General features: G+C 40.8%; 1 protein-coding gene across 1 annotated transcript in view; it reads left to right on the top strand.

The window, feature by feature from the left end:
- Window positions 1–18,817, top strand: part of cacna1ib (calcium voltage-gated channel subunit alpha1 Ib) — a 208,259-nt gene that overhangs the window by 55,380 nt on the left and 134,062 nt on the right. Inside the window, exons 4-5 of the mRNA XM_078270804.1 lie at window positions 3,839–3,936; window positions 14,901–15,060. Of these exons, the coding sequence (XP_078126930.1) occupies window positions 3,839–3,936; window positions 14,901–15,060 (258 nt within the window). The remainder of the gene's footprint in view (window positions 1–3,838; window positions 3,937–14,900; window positions 15,061–18,817) is intronic.

Genomic DNA, 18,817 nt, shown 5'->3' with positions numbered 1-18,817 from the left:
ACGTGCCAGTTTTCATGCTACTACATTAGTGTGCATAACACTGTTAGCTTAGCAAACAACAGACAAACATAAAATACTGTATCCAGTACAGGATACAATTACAGTAAACAAAAAAACAACAAACAAACAAAAAATACAGTGAAAATACAGAGAAAATACTAGACTTACCTGCTGCATTTTTATAGTGCTTTAACCTGATTGGTGTGTCTACAATTAAGCAATCATGTGTTTGCGCACCTGATGGCTGTGTTTCACAGATTGGCTCACAGGTGTGGTCATTTGACAGTCAGTGCTTTGGAAATGACCGTAAGTGACATCAAAATGTACTTCTGTCTCTAATGTGTACAAGTGTGTTTAGTGTTTTGCAAATCACTGTGTATTGTGTAAGTGTGAGGCTGACAATGTGCTTATAGTGTTGCACATCTGGGCTAATGTTTTGCTCCTTGAGTGTAAGGTTTTAATAATTGGGTAATACTTTTTATTTCAGTGTGTAAGCAATCGGCAAAAACTCTATTAATCTCATGATTGCACATTAATTAAAAAAAAAAAAAAACACAGTATTTTTCACTTTGAAAATGGAGTGCAGCTCTTGACCTTGACTAATGTGAAGTTGTTTTTTGAAGATCGCTGTGCCATGGCAAAATAATGAACGCCGTTGGGAACACCATTTTCATTTGATTGAAATTCAAGAAAATAAATGAGAGCGCTGTGAGGAAAGGCTCCAAGCGGACACGTAATCTTCGTCCAATGGGCAACTCTAATGTGTCCTTTAGGATTCTCCAATCAGTCACTGAGAGGAGAAAACATAACCTGCGACTTCAGCTTTCAATGAGAACAAATGTTGAGTTCCCTTCTCTATTTGAGTTTGAGCCATGCATCCTAAAAGTGAGCTTTGAGTGGGTCACTTTGTACCGACCAACAACCGTATCAAATATTGATTGTAGCCAAATTCCACTTTTGCTTTCGAAATGCAATTTGTACTCATAAATCCTGTATAGTTTTTTGAAGCCTGCCCCTTACTTTATCTCTAACATTCAAAGCGTCCCTCTCGATCCAGCAGGGAACCCCTGGGGGAAAAACTCTCCCACTCTTTCACTCTGATAGCTCCTGAGATTACTTGTGACGGTGCTTTTTGGGGGTAAAGTAAACGATGGAGACAAAGCAGCTCCCTCAAGAGAGAAGAGACACCAGAGAAGGAAAACCCCCAAAAGAGAAGGAGGATGTTTAACAATCGGTCAGAACTCCCCCTCTAATGCCGCTTAGGAACAAAAGTAATCTAGTTCCTTCTCTCAAATATTCATGAAGCTGTTTGGTAAGAGAGCAGTCCTAACTCAAACACAGACCGACACTAAATTTAGTTTGACGTGTGTGTGTGTGTGTGTGTGTGTGTGTGTGCGTGTGTGTGCATGTGCTTTTGTGTGTGTGTGTGCATGTGCTTGTGTGTGTGTGTGTGTGTGTGTGTGTTGTGTGTGTGTGTGTCTGTGCGTGCGTGCGTGTGTGTGTACTATAAGAGTGTGTGTGTGTGTTGATTCACAGTTTACATAACTACACTCTCCAGGAGTGTGCATGTCTGAGTTGGGGATGTGAGTGTGTATTAGTGTGAGAAAGACAGAAAGTGTATGTGTGGCCTCTGTCTTCTGTTTTGACACAACTCTGTGAGAGCCCAGAGTCTGCCCCTAGCACTTTATCTACTTTGTGTGTGTGTAGTTGGGTGATTGCACCATATAGCTTGCAAAAGCAAGAAAGCGACGGTTGGGTTTAGGAAACGTGACACGCAGGACACGATCCCCGGTCTCCTGGGTGAAAGTCCTGTGACTGACCCATCCACCACCCCAACCAACCTCCCTATGCGGATTTTCAGCCTTTCAGACTACTCGCTACGGCGTAAACTGACACGCAATCGCAAGGTAATGTAAGTCAATGGAGGCCGAACGGCGTTGATAAACACTCCGTTTGGTTAAACTCCTAAATGCAACATACTTTTTGCTTCCTCTCATTGTGGAAGTCAATGATGTGTCAAATTAGATCCCAGTGAGGAACCAACCTCTGTGATGACATGCAGATATGGCCGTATCCAGGTACTCTGCAAACTCCGACCTTAGTTTTCATGGTCGGTGTGTTTTACCAGCGTGATTTTGTCTGATTTGCGTGGGGAAGCTGTAGCAGAATCAGGGCACCGCCGGCTCCTGTCATCACCAAGGTTACAGTAATAAGCTGGCAAAGGGAGAGATTCATATTTCATGGCTCACTGAGTTTGAAACATATGCAGAGCTTTGGTCACTGAACTTTAGGTTTGGGTGCTGGACTGCAAAGTAATAAAAGCCAACTGTTATGTTAGGGAGTTTCTGGACTGTTTTTTTCCAGCTTCAGAATGAGGTACAACTCTGGGAACATCTATGCTCTTCCGATTTGACAATTAGTTGAAGTTGGCAGTACCAGAACTTTGACATGGCCATGTCTTTTTTTTCTGTTTTTGAACCTCCTGAGTTACATTCTTATGTAACTTGTTCATGTTTTCTGGCTTTAAACCTCACGTGATTTCATTTCAAACTGTGAAACTCCCTCTGGAACACCAGGAAATTGGAGGATTTCTGTTACTGTCTATTTCTCTGTTATTTTGCTGTCGAAAAAACTTTCTTAAGACTACTCTCCAGATGCGTACGTTGAAAGGTCGAAAGCGAATAATTGGCTGGGCTTAGCCTGAGAGCAGCTTTCCTCTGTTCAGCCAGGTATATGCATATTGCTCTCCTCTCTGTCTTTCTCTCTGCTCCTAACTTTGTAATTATCTCCAGCACTTGATAAAACCCTCAGACTCACTTCCTCTCCCTCTCTCAATCTCACTTTATTGCCATCGTTATATTGCACTTAATCATTCCTCGGTGCTTTACTCGCGTTGGTTTCTGATCTATCCGTCCCTGTCTCACGCTTTCTCTCCATTTCCCGTCATCCCCTTGTTTCTACTTCTCTTTCTGTCAGTCCTCTCCCTCCTTCAATGCACTCTCTATCAATCTTTCGTTTTCCCTGTAATGAATTTGTCAGAAATAGGTCAAATAGCAAAATACTCACTCTCTATGCTTCCCGTCTCTGTCTCTATTATTCCACACCTAGTTTTACTTCAAGCTTGTGTATTTCCTCCACCTTCAATCCCTCGGCTTTCATCTCGGATGGATGCAGGTTTAATCGCACCTTTCATGCTTGTGCATGCTTGCAATTCTGACAGGATACACTTTGATTCTTTCACTACATGTGCTAAAATGTATATCCAATGTCAGATAGCCAGGAGGTCTACTGTACTGACATCTTTCTCCATCGCTGTCAAAATGAAAGAAAGACATTTCTTTTTTTAATGCTGGTGTAACTTTGCCATGTAAAGAAATACACCTATGCACATTAATATTCATGTTCTGCTGCAAACTACTCAAAGCGTTTGTTGTCTAACAGTGTGTTTAAAGACAAAGAAACTGATTTTTGCAAGCACAATTAAGCTACTGTTACAAAGTCTACCACTGACCCCTTGTTGCTTTGAATGTCTTGCTTTATTAGGTGAACACATTCCAGCTCATTCATTCATATTAGGCTCTGCACAGCAGGACCCCGACTGTGCGAAAGGTGTGTGTGCTTCTGTTTAAGCTTATTATTTGGAACAAACATGGAGGGGAGGAGTACATTAAATCAACACAACTCGGAAGTTCAGATAAAATTGCTCCTCTGTGTGGATCACACAAGTTGTTTTTGTTTGGTTTGCATTGATCTTGCTTTTCAGTCCGTTTGATAGACTGGAGACATATGGAAGGGTTGTTAACCAGTTTTTCTGTATGTTTTGTGTGTGTTTTTTCAGGATGATTGAATACTCGCTGGACCTGCAGAACGTCAACTTCACCGCCATCAGAACAGTGAGGGTACTGCGGCCTCTCAAAGCAATTAACAGGGTGCCAAGTAAGTCACAACACCAATTCAGACTGGGTTTTACAGTCAACTTTGGCTATCTACACATGACAAATGGCCTTAGCTGTCACTTCATCACTCAGTTAAGCGTCGGGTATACTCGCGTGCAACGAGGGCCGCCGTAGATGGCGTGCGCGCTACGAGCATGCACGGAGACATTTATGCTCAGCGCATTATTCGTTGCAGTATTCTCCAACACACCAGAGGGCGTACTGACAAAAATAATCTGTAAAGTAGCAAGAAGTAGAGAAGAAGAGACCGGAAAGAAGGAGAGCAGGCTGCCTGGCAACAGTAGTAAACACATCCATGTTAAACACTGCGAAATATTACATTTATCTGCTCTAATCACTAGCATGACTTTTGTTTATCTCCAAATCTAAATGACTGTCTGCCTGTAACACTGTTAAGAACGCTCTTTCCATGAAGGCATTTTTTAGCTTTGACAAAACAATCTCTTATGTCTCTCTCCAGCTAAATGGTTCTTCTTTTCCCAGTGTGGTGTCTCTCTCTCTGACCACATATTTAAGGCTGTTTGACTCCCTGTGGTCTGTACATAAAGAATCATACAGATGTTTGTACAGACGATCCTGCTCTTCTCAGCCGAGCGTGTTGAATTGAAAGCACAGCGTGCACAGTGGGCGCGTAGTTAAAAAAATTCTAGGGGGGGCACGACCACGCGCCGCGACAGCTTGCAGAGCCCCCGCGCTGGAAACTACAGCCGTGGTGACGTCATTTTATGGCGCGCGCACCTCGCGCCGGGAACACCGCAGCGACCATAAATTTACCAACACGTCATCAAATGATTGTACCGCTGTTCATCAGAGAACAGTTCAATTATATATAAACTGAGAGATGAAAGGATGTTCATTCATGTAATTATGTCTGAGGCAGAGCTTGGTCGCTGTCCGAGGTGCTGAATATGAGTCATTGAGCCAGGAGTACCTCAACTGTGAATATGTTCAGATTAGATGACAACAAGCTGTAGTTATTACTTGCTGGAGAGAGTGGGATTTTTGCTTTGACCTAATTACTGTAGAGCGATGGTGATATTTAACCACTGTAGCGTAAAACTCATTAAAAGTTATTTGATATACATTCTGATTTGTGATAACATTGTTTTTGACATTACATTGAACAATACCATACCATTCTATTCTATTCCATAACATAACATAACCAGGGTTTTCCCTACAACTGGGGGGGGGGGGCGGACTAGAGTAAGCTTGAACAACAGTAAAAACTGGAAACAAATAAATACCAGTACAAGGTGCAAGAAAAGAAATAAAGTAGCCACGAGTTCAAAGATGAGAAAGATGCATTTCTTTTTATTGAAAAATGTAACATTTTCTTGAGGGAGGACCCCACAACCCCCCGCCAAATATGTGCACCTAAAGCTTGATTTACGGTCCCGCGGACACTCCACACAGAGCTTTTCTCCGTAGCCTACGTACGTTTATACTTGTGCGTTGGTGTGTGCGGCAGGGCCGGCATGTGTGCGTGTGTGTGGGGAGTGTGTGGTAGAGCGAGTGACGGCGATTAGCTTCCGAGTGAGTACCAGCTCCAGAGTCATTGTGAGAGAAACAAAGTGTCTCCCCTGTGCTTTCTGACCACGGTGTGAAATCTGTAGCAGGTTAAGTCAACTCTCTCCTTGATGTCATGTCGTTTATGGAGAAGGAGAACCCGTAAATGAGTAGGAGGGGAAATGCAACACTACCAAGTGTCGCCGCGATGTGTAGTTACATTTTTCGATAGGTTCACGTCAGGCTACGGCGTAGGGTCCGGCGTAGGGTCCGGCGTAGGGTCCGGCGTAGGGTCCGGTGTAGTATGTACCAAGCCACGGCTTAGATTTTACACAGAAGCATAAATCACGCTTAAGTCTTCCACAAACCGAGGGAAAACACTGATAACATAACCATTCCCTACCATACCTTACCTGTATCAGAAGTACACTCATCTCATGAGTGAAATAAGTAGACAAGGTAAGTTTATTTGTAAATCTGCATTGAATTGATCCAAAACAACTCTTGTAATATTGTGTCTGAATGTGGTGTTTACCGCTACCTTGCACACAGATGGCTCCTGGCATTGTTAGCGACAGAACAAATGCTGCAGTGCGTTGTTATTCATTCTGGAAATCAAATGGGCCACATGAAAGCAGCCCCATTGTAACTGCAGCACCATACACGTCGACACGAACCTTACTGACAAATGCTCCCGAAATGCTTTTTGTCTCAGCTGTAATTATGTTGATTGTGTACCTGTTGTTTCAATGAGCTGGCCTGGTGGGTTACAGGTACATTTGTGCCTGTAAGCAAATTGATTTTTGTCTTATGCATTTAAAACATTGATGGGCTTCTGCACAAAAATAAAAGTGGAAAGAATAAAATTAGGAGGTCACATTTTGTCTCTGTTCAGCCAGTGTATCGTATATTGTTTGCTGCACATGCAGTTTCATCCTGTGGGAGGAAACCAATTATGAAGGGCACCAAGCTCACAGGGCTATTAGAATTTCTTAAAAGTAATTTGATCCACCCTGAGCCGTTATAATTTTGTACAAAATCTCCTCAGCACCGAAAAACCGTCACTGAAGTGGTGCAGAGACGTTCTGAAGTGTTTTGATCGCCCCACTTCGCCTCTGAGAGTGCTGCTTAGTCTCTCTGCTTTTTTGATGAGAATAATCAGAGCTTGCTTCTACTTGCGTTTGTGCTTTGTGTCTAAATTGCACTTCGCAGGCAGTCATTTTAAGAAGCTATGAGTACTCTCTAAGGCGGATATGCTGGTGCTTGAAGTTAATGTTGTTTTGCTTCTTTTGTGAGTATAATTGCTAAACCTCCCATTGCTCATACATCTGTAACATAAAATATTGGATCAATTTTGTTTTTTCTTCTCTGAAAGCAGGTTGGTCACAGGGAAATGTGTGTTGATTTTTTTTTTTAAACTTAGCACCAAAAGTAAGGAAATTTGTGTTTGGTAGATTATTTTTCTGTGGTAACAGTGCTTTTGGGCAATACATTTTATACCATTGGAAAGCCTGTTTAGTTCCCTTTCAGATGGCCCATTTGAAAGGGAACTAAACAGGCTTTCCAAAGATATAAGAGTTATTGCCAAAAATTGTTACCACAGAGAAATAATCTACCAACACAAATTTCCTTACTTTTTGTGCTAAGTATATATTTGTCACATCATGTATACAGAACATATATGAGCATGCAGATATGAAGAGCACTTAAACATAGGCTATATGTTTTCACAGGGAAACCGTTGATGTACCTAGAGTCAAGGGCACTTCCTTTGTGTTGTGATTATATCCAATTATTTGCATTCTGTCAGCAGTCTTTTTCCATGTATCTCTATTGAAATATATTTTTTAGATGAAAAGGTAGCAAGAGTTTGTTAGTTTCTTATCCATTGTTCTTATTTTTTTCTATGTGGGATATCTCTATGTGTATATTTTTCTCCATCCTTTCCCTATCACTGAATTCTCTCTGTTTTTATCAATTTTCTGCTTTGCATCATTCAGTCTGGGCCAATGTTTAATCTTCATTTTTTACCCAAACTGTGATCTGTTCTTAACCAAGTCATTATTGCATCCACACCTAACCAAACCTTACCCTTAGTGAAGTGAGATAACAAAAAGTGGAAAGCATTGACAAATGATGTTCTCCTTATAGAGGCAGAAAACAGTAACAGACTTTATTCACATTAAAAACGATAGCTTGGTTAGTTTGGTCAAATGTATTCAAATGACCTGTGTTTTTGTTATCTTGACAAGTGACCTCTTGTCCTAACATAGTGAATAAATGATGACTGCCCTCTCTCTGTCATTTCCATTAATCATGATGCCAATCCTATAACCTTAAGTATGACCATGACCTTTCTTTATACTTAACAGTGTGGGTCGACTGTTGTAGAAAGAAGTGGCTGATCTTTAATGCAATATCTACGTTGCCCATTATCAGCAACCATTCATCCAATGTTCCAAAGGCACATTCTGTTTATTAATCTGATATCATTTTAAAAGGCTAACTGAGAAAACATTGGAGTACCCTTTTGCAATTATGTAAGCACATAATGTAATCTGAAAACTGCTGCCCTGGTTAAAAAAACAGTGCAACTAATCTCAGCTGGTATTCTGTCTGTAATGGAGTGGAATGGAAATTTCTAAGTGAACCCAAACTTTTGACCGGTAGTGTATATATATATATATATATATTTTACCAATGATTCCCTAAATACTTTCTGTTTATACTTTACCGTCGATGGCGACTACATCATATCTGTTTCCAGCAAAACAGACCGGGAGCAGAAAAATTGGAAAATCCATGGTATGTACTTCTTGACAAATGAAATAAATGTCAGACTGACTGTCTGACATGTGATGTGCATTATTTTTAGAAAACAATTACTTCTTCAAAATGTCTCAAGATATGTTGTCTCTAGAAGTGTATTATTCAACTTTTGTTTTCGTCAGAGAAGGAAAAGAAAATCACAATACTCAATAATATCCAATACTTTTAGAATTGCAATACAAATGGAATCGGCACCCATGTATCGTGAAGGAATCAAATCGGGACAAAAGCATATCGTCCCAGCCCTAACCGTCATATTGTTTTATAAATGTTTATTACACTAACATTGAATGGGTTGTACAGCTGGAAGGAAAGGCAAACAATGACAAATCATTTGAGTCGAAACCATGTTTACAGCTATAATCTGGAAGTTATATGTGCAGGGGTGACTTTTCTATTCACTGAGCTTCCTTTTGACATTGAAAAGCAAATGTGTGTGTGTATTGGGCTATCTGTAACAGATCTTAGAAACAAGCTAGGAAATAGGCATTATACGAATGTCATACTTTGTACAATAAAGACGATAACAGAGAAAAATAGATCCTCTCGCTCTAGATGCTTTCTTTGTGGTTTATTCAGCAACATTTAAATAAGGACACTGCATTTGGCTAAGGGAAGGATAAAAGAGAAGAAGCAGATGATAGAAGGGGAGGAAAAAGAGACACAAAGAGAGACAAACGAGGGAGGGAAGCAGGGATTATCGAGCTCCATGAAGGATAGGCGAAGATGGACGGGAGGAAGAAAGGGATGATGAGAGGAGGGATGCGGGGGGGACTCAGATGAGCAGGCTATTATGATGACTGATAGACCCGAGGAGACAAGAGCAATGGATGGAGGGAGATTCTATAGAGATAAAATAGCAGAGGGACAGAGAGTGGAAGATCAGATGAGAAAGGTGAGATGATTATATCTTAATGAATATAGAATATATTCATATTATTACTATTTGTATGGATAATATGCAGATTTATTGATAAGCAATGCTCTCCCAAAACTTATTCATACATTTTCTCCAACTTTAATAAACTGCTGTTGGCTGAGGCATAAATCCCAATGTTGCAATTTCCCTTAGACCCTGACTTTAAGTTAGTTAGCGAAACACACACAACTTGAAGCCATTATGGCTCTGTGTACTGTACCTTTAAGACATTTGCAATAATTGGGTGGTTGGAATATGCCAACCAATAATGCAGACAAATCTGAGGCTCATGCTTGAGATGCTGGAATATAATGGCGACACGTTTACTAAAACCATCCTCTTAGGTTTTACCTGTGGGTGGTGATCTATTCCTTGTTTAGTCATAGTGATTATTTTACTCTAAGCTAACTAGCCAGAAGCTCTCACAGCTAATTCTAGAGGAAACTAAGTTTGTAGAAAGATATTGGAGGATTATTTGGCAAACGGCCAATGCCAATGTTCAATGCAAGTGCATGAAGCAGTGATCCTTTTATTTAGCGAGGCAAAAAGTAAGGGTGATGGTTGCGGTAGTGGATAGGTGCCCACCATTTTCAACCTTAATTCTGGAGATAGCAGTTTGTTTCCTGTCTGGTCCAACAGTTGATATTGGCTTTTTTTTTTTTTTTTTCTGTTGGTAGCAAGGCTCGAGGATGGACAATGACAGTCATCTGGTCGGTAGGCCACTTTGGTCCAAACGGAAATGTCTTATCAACTATTTAATGGATTTCCATGAAATGTACAAATATTCATGGCAGGGTGGATTGTAGACTAATACTTTGGTCAATGACCAAATATCTACAAAACTAATGACATACCCATCAGCCTCAGCTGTAAGTTTTCGGTTAATTGACCCTTGTAATCATTGCCTGTTAAACATCTGCATTTAAACATTTCTATTGTGAGCGTGTTGTTTATATTGACGACATTTCATTTTGGGGATTGCTCAGGTGCCGCTGGAAATTTTGCAGGATGTCCTTAATGTTTGGCCGGATGTCCGTCACCTTCCGCTTTCTTTGTGTTGTAATTTTAAACTCTGGTGGATTTCTGAGGACTATGGTTAACTGCTCCTCAGATCTCTGCAGGGTAAATCCAGACAGCTAGCTAGACTATCTGTCCAATCTGAGTTTCTGTTGCACGACTAAAACAACTTTTGAACGTACACATGTTCCACCCAAAACAAGTTCCTTCCCGAGGCTGTTTTGCAGAGGCACCGTGGCTCTGTCTGGCACCTAGCGCCGGCCAAGACAATTGTGATTTGTTTAAAGAAATGCTGATATTAGCATTTTCTGTGTCTCAGTAAGCTATTACAGTGTGACCAGTATGAGCGATACCAGGACCCCAAAGCAGCTTCAATGGAATTCCGAAATTGAGATTGATTTCATGATTTAAAGCTGCTCTTTTCCTACTCTAATATGTCAAAATGTGTTCCCTGAAAAAAGCCTATAGCTTGTCAAAAACGCAATCTTTGCCTACACTTGATGTTTAATAGTCCAATGTCAGCGTTTGTGTGTTGATAGCATCTGACCATGAGAGCATAAAAGCTTTCTTGAACTGGTATTGAATGGCACACTTGTGCTTTATAAATTATTAACAGGACAGTTACCAACATGAATATGATAGTATGAAGTTATTTTGTAAACCACTCAGCCTCAATGGTCACATGATGAAAAGGTCAGCGTACAACAAACACAGATGTGCGCTGCGCCAGCACCAGCTGCCAAAACCCACTTTTTTTATTGGATGACTAAAGAAGCAATTCTCTCCCTTATTAAAAACAATTTACCACAGAGCTCATCTCAGGGGTAATTCAATCTCCATGCTGCGCGAGACACACAAACATGGAGTGCTTCGCTCATGCAGACACGTATACAAACACACCGGAATATGCACAGACACACTGCACACGGACGCAAAACCACAACTAATGCAAAGCAAAGAACACGCACTCGTAGGCTCATATGGACTGAATGTGTACACACACACACACACACACACACACACACACACACACACACACACACACACACACACACACACACACACATACTCAATGGAGGATATGTGAAGTGAACAGAAGAGTCAGTTAATGGGATGCTAATAGAAATTATCCAGGCCTGGTTCCCACTGGCCACAGCTTAAAGGACTGGGCCTGTTCACTACATTACCCACAAATCCCCCCCCAGCCTCCTGGGAAAATGCCGTATTAGCAGCCAAGGTAACGGCCATCATCACAATATGTCTCTGCCGCCCCTGTCTTTTCATTTATTTGTTTCATTTTTATTCTGTTTATCCTCACTTCTAATCCAATTTCTTCAATTGCTCATTTCCTTTTTCTTTGCTTCTAACATCTGCAGCTGCTCCTGCAGTCTGCTGCAAATTATCGGATTATTAAAGTTGCCTTTTATATAAAAACAAACGGTTGTTATTCTATATAGCCATATCCCATCATGAAATAGCCAGGCTAATTTTAACTTCACTTTAATTACTAATTACTTCCTGGAGGAAACATTTAGAATCTTTTCATCTTCAATTACATCTCGAACTTGGACAAAAAGCTGTTACACAGTGTACTTTTAGGTGCTGTGTTATCCCTTATTTATATACTTTGTCTCTTCAACATTTTACCTTGTTGTGTTCTTTTCATTTTTGTGAATATCTTATGTTATACAAAGTTTAGTATTATTAGTGTTGATCAATTGTAATTTAATATTAGTGTGTCTTGAATTGCAGCACTATAAGCTGCTACTGACTTCAAACAGACGTGATCATTGTGACGAAAATATGTTTGAGACGTCTTTCCTAAAAGAGCTTCTGTGATGTGTGATATCTGGCAGCAACACTGCCCGCGTTATTTCCAGAATAGTTCAACTAGGTGTAATTGACTTTGATTCAGAGCAGACTAACTTGATTTGACATTTTCAATGTCAATAGCAATTGATTCTATCAAACCTTTTTTTTATTTTGCCCTGGCTGGCAGTGAAAGCTAACAGTTTAAACTCGGAGTCAATAATATTTACATTAAAATCCAACTGACGTTCACTCTGTTCACCAAAGGTCATGTTGCTGTACGTATGTCTGTGTTTATACTGAATGAATGACAGAAGGACATCTTATATTTTTCCAACAAAACTTAAATCTCGCCCTTTGAGGGGGATTTCAAATCTCACGAGAAATGTGCATTTTTACAGTTGTGATTGGTCACTTCCTGCAGTCCTAAAGAACATATCGCACAAGGACATTTTTCTCATGGAGATGTCACATAATTATTTTGGTTTATTTTTTATATATAATATAAGTCAACTATCAATTAATAAAAACCTGCTCAAGGCTTTACATCTTATGTGTCGTCTTTAGAATAAAACATCGTAAATCATCACGACATTTGGCAGGAGCCCTGGGAGAAGGTCTGAGGACCGCCGGCCCACTTACCCTTGATTAGTCGGCTAAATGCTGTATCAATCCTCGATCTATTTTACAGATATAATTTAACCCCTGGTTTAGTTCGCTTATACAGATCAGTACGTAATGGGCCATGGGATCACAATTAGTGTGAAGCTTAGGGATTGATTAGCTAATTATGATAATATGAAGGCTTATATAGAAATGCCAGCATAATTTAATAAATAATACATTTCTGCACAAGCAAAAGAGTGGGAGGGATGAGAGAGAGAGAGAGAGAGAGAGAGAGAGAGAGAGTGTGTGTGTGTGAAAGAGAGAGAGAGAGAGAGAGAGAGAGAGAGAGAGAGAGAGAGAGAGAGAGAGAGAGAGAGAGGTAGTTAGGTGGAAAGAGGAGATATATGAGAGTGGGTTTGTCCAATGTGTTTCTGTTTACGAGTGTACAAATTATACAGATGCATCTTTGTGTGTCTGTGTGTGTGTGTGTGTGTGTGTGTGTGTGTGTGTGTGTCTGTGTACTTCTACTGTTAATTATTCATAGAACACTGTCAATATTCTTTTGTACATATCTTAAAAATGACTATTGAATATTAACAAAAAATGATGTATGAAATATAAAATAAAAGGGATGTGAGAAAAGGTACCGCTAATTTCAGGTTAAAGAGTAAACTACAGAAAAACTAACTAGTATAGGTATTGCTAGTCCACACTTTGCTTGAGGTTTGAATGTTGAATTGTGCTTCTTAATGTGCATGGCACAGCAACCAGAAAGAAAGAAAGAAAGAAAGAAAAGAACAACAACAACAAAAAAGCATCCCCATCAAAAATATAACAAGCCAAGACTGATTATGTTTCCATACATCAAAGTAACTTAAGGCCGTTTTATGCTTCTGTGTCGACTCGACGGCGAACCCCGCAGACCCCTCTGCGTCTACGCCGGACCCTACGCCATAGCCTGACATGGACCTCCCGAAAAATTTAACTACACGTCGCAGTGACGCACGTCGCTCGGCCGTGGCTTGGTTGCGCTGCATTTCCCCTGACTCATTTCCTGGTTCTCCTTCTCCATAAACAACATGAAATCAAGGAGAGGATTAACTTTTCCTGCTACAGATTTCCCACCGTGGTCAGAACACACACACACACCAGCGCACAAGTACAGTATAAACAGCAGGCCACTGACGTAGACTATGGCAACAGCTCTGCATGGAGCCTCGGCAGAACCATAAAACAAGGCTTTAGTCTGAGCACATGCTCAACTTACTCAGACGTTTTGATACTTGACTGACAACTAAAAGGCAGCATAATATGAATTCTTTGGTAGCGCTTTACACCCAACAATCAGTGTGTCATTTCCAGCTCAGTGAATGGAAGCTAAATTGGAAGGTTTCCCTAGAGAAAAATGTGCTTTCTTAAAGGTTTTAGTCAGAGATTAGTTCTTACTTGGTTAAGTTCAGGCACAAACCATTCACACAAGCATCACTACAGTATATACATATCTCCTCAGAACAACAAGCAACAGATGTCCATTCTTAAAGACAACTGTGTATTTGCATTCAGAAGACTTTAAAAGTGACAAAATAACAAATGAAAAATACATTAAAAAATATATTAGAAAAAAAAAAAACAGTTTGTTGAAACATTTTGACCTGATGAAGATTCAGCTGAGATCATAACATTGTCAGTTTACATTTAATTGTGGTTTGGAGTGAATGTGCAGCCGGTAATGTGGCCTGTAGTCTATATCCTTGACTTTCCACTTCCGGGATTGCTCCGTTGCCAAAACGGAAATTCCACCAGATTTCACTCATTTAGGCCAGATATCCGTTGCCTTGGGCTTCCTTTGTGTCAGCATTTTAAACTCTGGTGGATTTCTGAGGACTAAGGTTAACTTCTCCTCAGATCTCTGCAGGGTAAATCCAGACAGCTAGCTAGACTATCTATCCAATCGGAGTTTTCTGTTGCACGTCTAAAACAACTTTTGAACTTAGAGATGTTCCACCAAAAATAGTTCCTTCCCGAGGCTATTTTGCAGAGACACCACGGCTCTGTCCGGCGCTTAGTGCCGCCCAAGGCGATTGTGATTGGTTTAAAGAAATGCCAGTAAACCAGAGCAGCTTTTTCTCCCATCCCAGAATGCTGTGTGGACTAGCCAGACCCTCCTCTGCAGTGCCGCGGTTGAGGAAGGTCTGGCAAAGCGAGACTATGTGGCCTGTGTCATGATATCAATGTTTTTGTGTTTTTCTCTTCAGGCATGCGCATCCTCGTGAACCTGCTGCTGGACACCCTGCCCATGCTGGGCAACGTCCTCCTCCTCTGCTTCTTCGTCTTCTTCATCTTCGGAATCATCGGCGTGCAACTGTGGGCGGGGCTGCTGAGAAACCGCTGCTACCCGGAGGACAACTTCACACTGTAAGTCACCCTCCTGGTCTCTGTGTGTTTGTGTAAGTCAGTGTGTGAAAAAGAGAGCATGAGAGGGAATGTGAGACAACATGTGAGACTATGTGACATGTCGGTCGGTCATCTTGAAAATGTATCTGTGAGCATGTGTGTAGTGTCTATACACTGTTGTGTCTGTATGTCTGTATTTCCATCATATTGTGCCAGTTATGTGTGTGTGTGTGTGTGTGTGTGTGTGTGTGTGTGTGTGTGTGTGTGTGTGTGAGAATTGGATCCCGCTTAAATACTAAATTCCATTCTCAGTGTAGAGCTCAGATATATAAGATGTCTTTGTTAGTCATTTGTCTTTTAGCCACGAAGGAATTTCAGTCAGGAACACTCTCGTCATAGATTTAACCATTTATTGCAACAAATGGAAATACAGTTATACTTGGCGATGAAGGCTCTGTTCTGATTATGCTCCCTGGGTCAGCCAAGCAGCATGCTAAGATGACACAGGGAGCACGCTGCTGAGACCCCCCTGTACAAAAGAGTAGACCCCAATCCAAGACATCGAAACAATTTCAGACATAGTTATGATGACACCCAAATCCAGGAAGGTGGAGGTTAGGGTGGTGGAAGCGAGCTTTGCCAGCAGCAGCGGTGTGAGGCACCAGTGGAGTAGCAGGAAGCAGAGAGGAATAGGGAGACATTTAAATGGACCGCCTGATGTGAAAATGGCTGTGATTGGTTGTGACTGGCTGGAATGATAATTCAATTAGTGGACCTATGACTTCCGTGTCCTGCATGAACTAACGCAATGCTTAATTAGTAAAAAAAAAAAAAAAATGCAGTTTTGGTTCAAATGTTTTGTAAATGTTAGTGAATTATCATGGTCATGATTAAAAGAACATGTTGGTAGGAAACAGAAAAGTATAACAGCGGCAGTCAGCAAGTTTGTTTATATCAGAATTTCTGTTCTTCCAAATGACTCCCCTGCCTCCGCGTCCCTGGAGCTGCATCGTCACTCAGGAGTTTTTTCGGGTCTCTCCACGGGGCCCAGACCCCAGGCTGTGCTGTGGAGAAAAAAACATTCATTCTTAGTCTTAGTTTGACTCATTTGAGAAAACAAGTTGGCCCTGCTGATCTTTTTTACTGCATTCTTCCAAGGAAACAACTTCTTTGTTTTTTCACTGTTTCTTCTCAATTGGCTTAACTTGTACTTTGTATCATCTCCTCATTATAATGCACATTAGCAAAATAAGTGTGTATGTGGTGAATCATCCCCTGCTGTGCGCACACACACAGTCACGCATATCCCCTTTTTTGTACCCTTTCCTAAAACAAACACACAAACTTGCAGGGGTGCACAATTATGCATGCACATACACAATCACAAACTCCCCCAATGATACACACACTGCATACCCACAGGGTATCTGGGCTTTTATAGAAGGTCTAAGCTTTAGGATGCTAATAATGTGAATCAGGTTTTTCAATATCACCTTTTCACTTATCTTTCCCTTTCTTTGGGGTAAAGTCTTATTTGGGTGCATTTGTTATTGTTGCGATTGTATTTCCAGGACTAATGTTCTGTATCTCAGTGGTTGTGGGCTGTTTATTTTGGTGAAAGTTTTCAGAAAATCAATTACTCCTCTGTCATGTAGCTACAAAATCAGAGGAGTGCAAATGCTGATTCAGGGCGGCCCAGCGATGCACCCTCTGCATGTGCCTCACACTCATTTTTTTGTGTGTGATACTGCATCTGTTTGTGCACAGTGGCAGAAGCAACAGCTGTCAATCAGATGTCAGTATCCTTCAACTTGTAATTGTGCATTTTTTGGTGATTTCACACAGCTGGTTTTGATTACATGCTCACACTCCATGAAAAACACCACAGTCCCTTTGCAAGATATTAATAGATAGGATATGAATGACTGATTTATCCTTTTTAATAGCAAAACTGCACTTTAAAGAAATCACAAGAGCCACAATATTACTTGCATTATTGAAAAGGACTTTAGCAATAGTTTCCCAGACCATAATATTAAATTCTCTAAAGATAAGATGAGAAAATACATACTTTATTGTCCCCTTTGGCACACTTTTCTTGGGCTCGGCATCCTTACAATCATGTATTTTTTTAAATACATTTAAAAAAGAAAGACAATATTCATACAAATAACAAAACAAGTATGCAGTCTATATTGGGAAACTCAAAATTGATAGGTAAACGCTTATATTCAGAGTGAAGGACGTGAGATGGAACTAATTTCTGTGTTCCCCTCTAAGCACAGGACTTTTTTATATATAAACTGAAGAGAATTGTGTTCTTTCCTCCTTATAACCTTCATGGCGGACTGCACAAGAGGATTGAACTTTAGACTTTACTTTAACTTGCATGTTACTTACATGCTTGAATATTGTACCTGATTAAACCTGCTAACATTGACTGATAAAACAAAAGTATCTTGTGAAAAAGACATTGACATTTTGCATTTCAAAGTAAGAGAACTCTGTGTGCACACTAAAGGCTGTTTTATGCTTCTGCGTCAACTCCACGCTGTAGCTACGCCGTCGCTCCTACGGCGTCGTGACCCTTTGGATTTCTGCGTCGGGGTTGCTTTGCATCGCAGTGCATTTCACTGCCATAACGCTAGGGGGTGATAAGTCTGAGGTTATTTGCGAGGTGTCTGCCAGCCAGTTTGTTATGTTAGCAAGCAAACTTTAGCACAACTGCCCACAAAGTACTGCTTGCTGGTGAAGTGCTAATTTCAAAAAGTCACTGACATATAGACGCTTTACAAACGGATAACCCCGTCATTGCAACGAAAATATGTCTGAGTTTATTTGCAAAGCTTATGTCAGTGAACTAGCATGTTGCTACTCCCCACTGTAGGCTGCTTGAAACACCGACTATCAACACACAGGACGAGTTGACCAATCACAGTCCTTGCGGTCTGCGTCGCCTCAATGCAAAGTTACAAATGTTTGGAGGTGCACGAGGGCTCGGAGGGGGTTCGCAGAGACGCAGAGGGGTCTGCGGGGGTACGCCGTCAATTCGATGCAGAAGCATAAAACTGCCTTAAGGTGTTTATAAGAACAGACCTGTCTGCAAAATAGCCTCGGGAAGGAAAAATGTTGGTGATGTGCATGTGTATGTTCAAAAGTTGTTTAAGTAGTGCAACAGAACACTCAGATTGGCCAGATAGTCTAGCTAGCTGTCTGGATTTACCCTGCAGAGATCTGAGGAGCAGTTAACCATAGCCCTGAGAAATCCACCAGAGTTTAAAATGCCAACTCAAAGAAAGCCCAAGGCAATGGATATCTGGCCTAAATGAGTGAAATCAGGCGGAATTTCCGTCGGCAACAGAGCAATCCCGGTAATGACGTCGGGGATATAGACTACAGGCCACATAACCCAACCTCTGATTGTCGGTCTTTGAAATAGCTCATCCTGTCAGACTGTGAAGTTAATGTTGGCCCAAGCAGCTACAAAGCAAAGCTGTCAAGAGTCAGTTCTCAGTCAGAAAACATTATCAGAGGTGACAGTTTGTCTTGACCATACCTGGTCAACTTATTTAGCAGCTTGCTATTTCCTTATCATAATATAGTTGTGTTGAGAATAATAGCAGTGTGTTTAAAAAAGTGAATAATGCTCAAAATCCTTAGAATAGCTTTTAATTCCATAATATCAATTCACATTCAATTCCAAATCAAAACATGACCAAAATTGATCAAGTTTGTGTTATACCTTTACAGAAAGTGAATCATTTACTGTATAAACTGA

Source organism: Sander vitreus, chromosome 2 (assembly GCF_031162955.1).
Source record: "Sander vitreus isolate 19-12246 chromosome 2, sanVit1, whole genome shotgun sequence".
Classification (NCBI taxonomy): Eukaryota; Metazoa; Chordata; class Actinopteri; order Perciformes; family Percidae; genus Sander; species Sander vitreus.
Note: the sequence above shows the minus strand (reverse complement) of the source record. Positions and strands in the feature narration are given on the sequence as shown.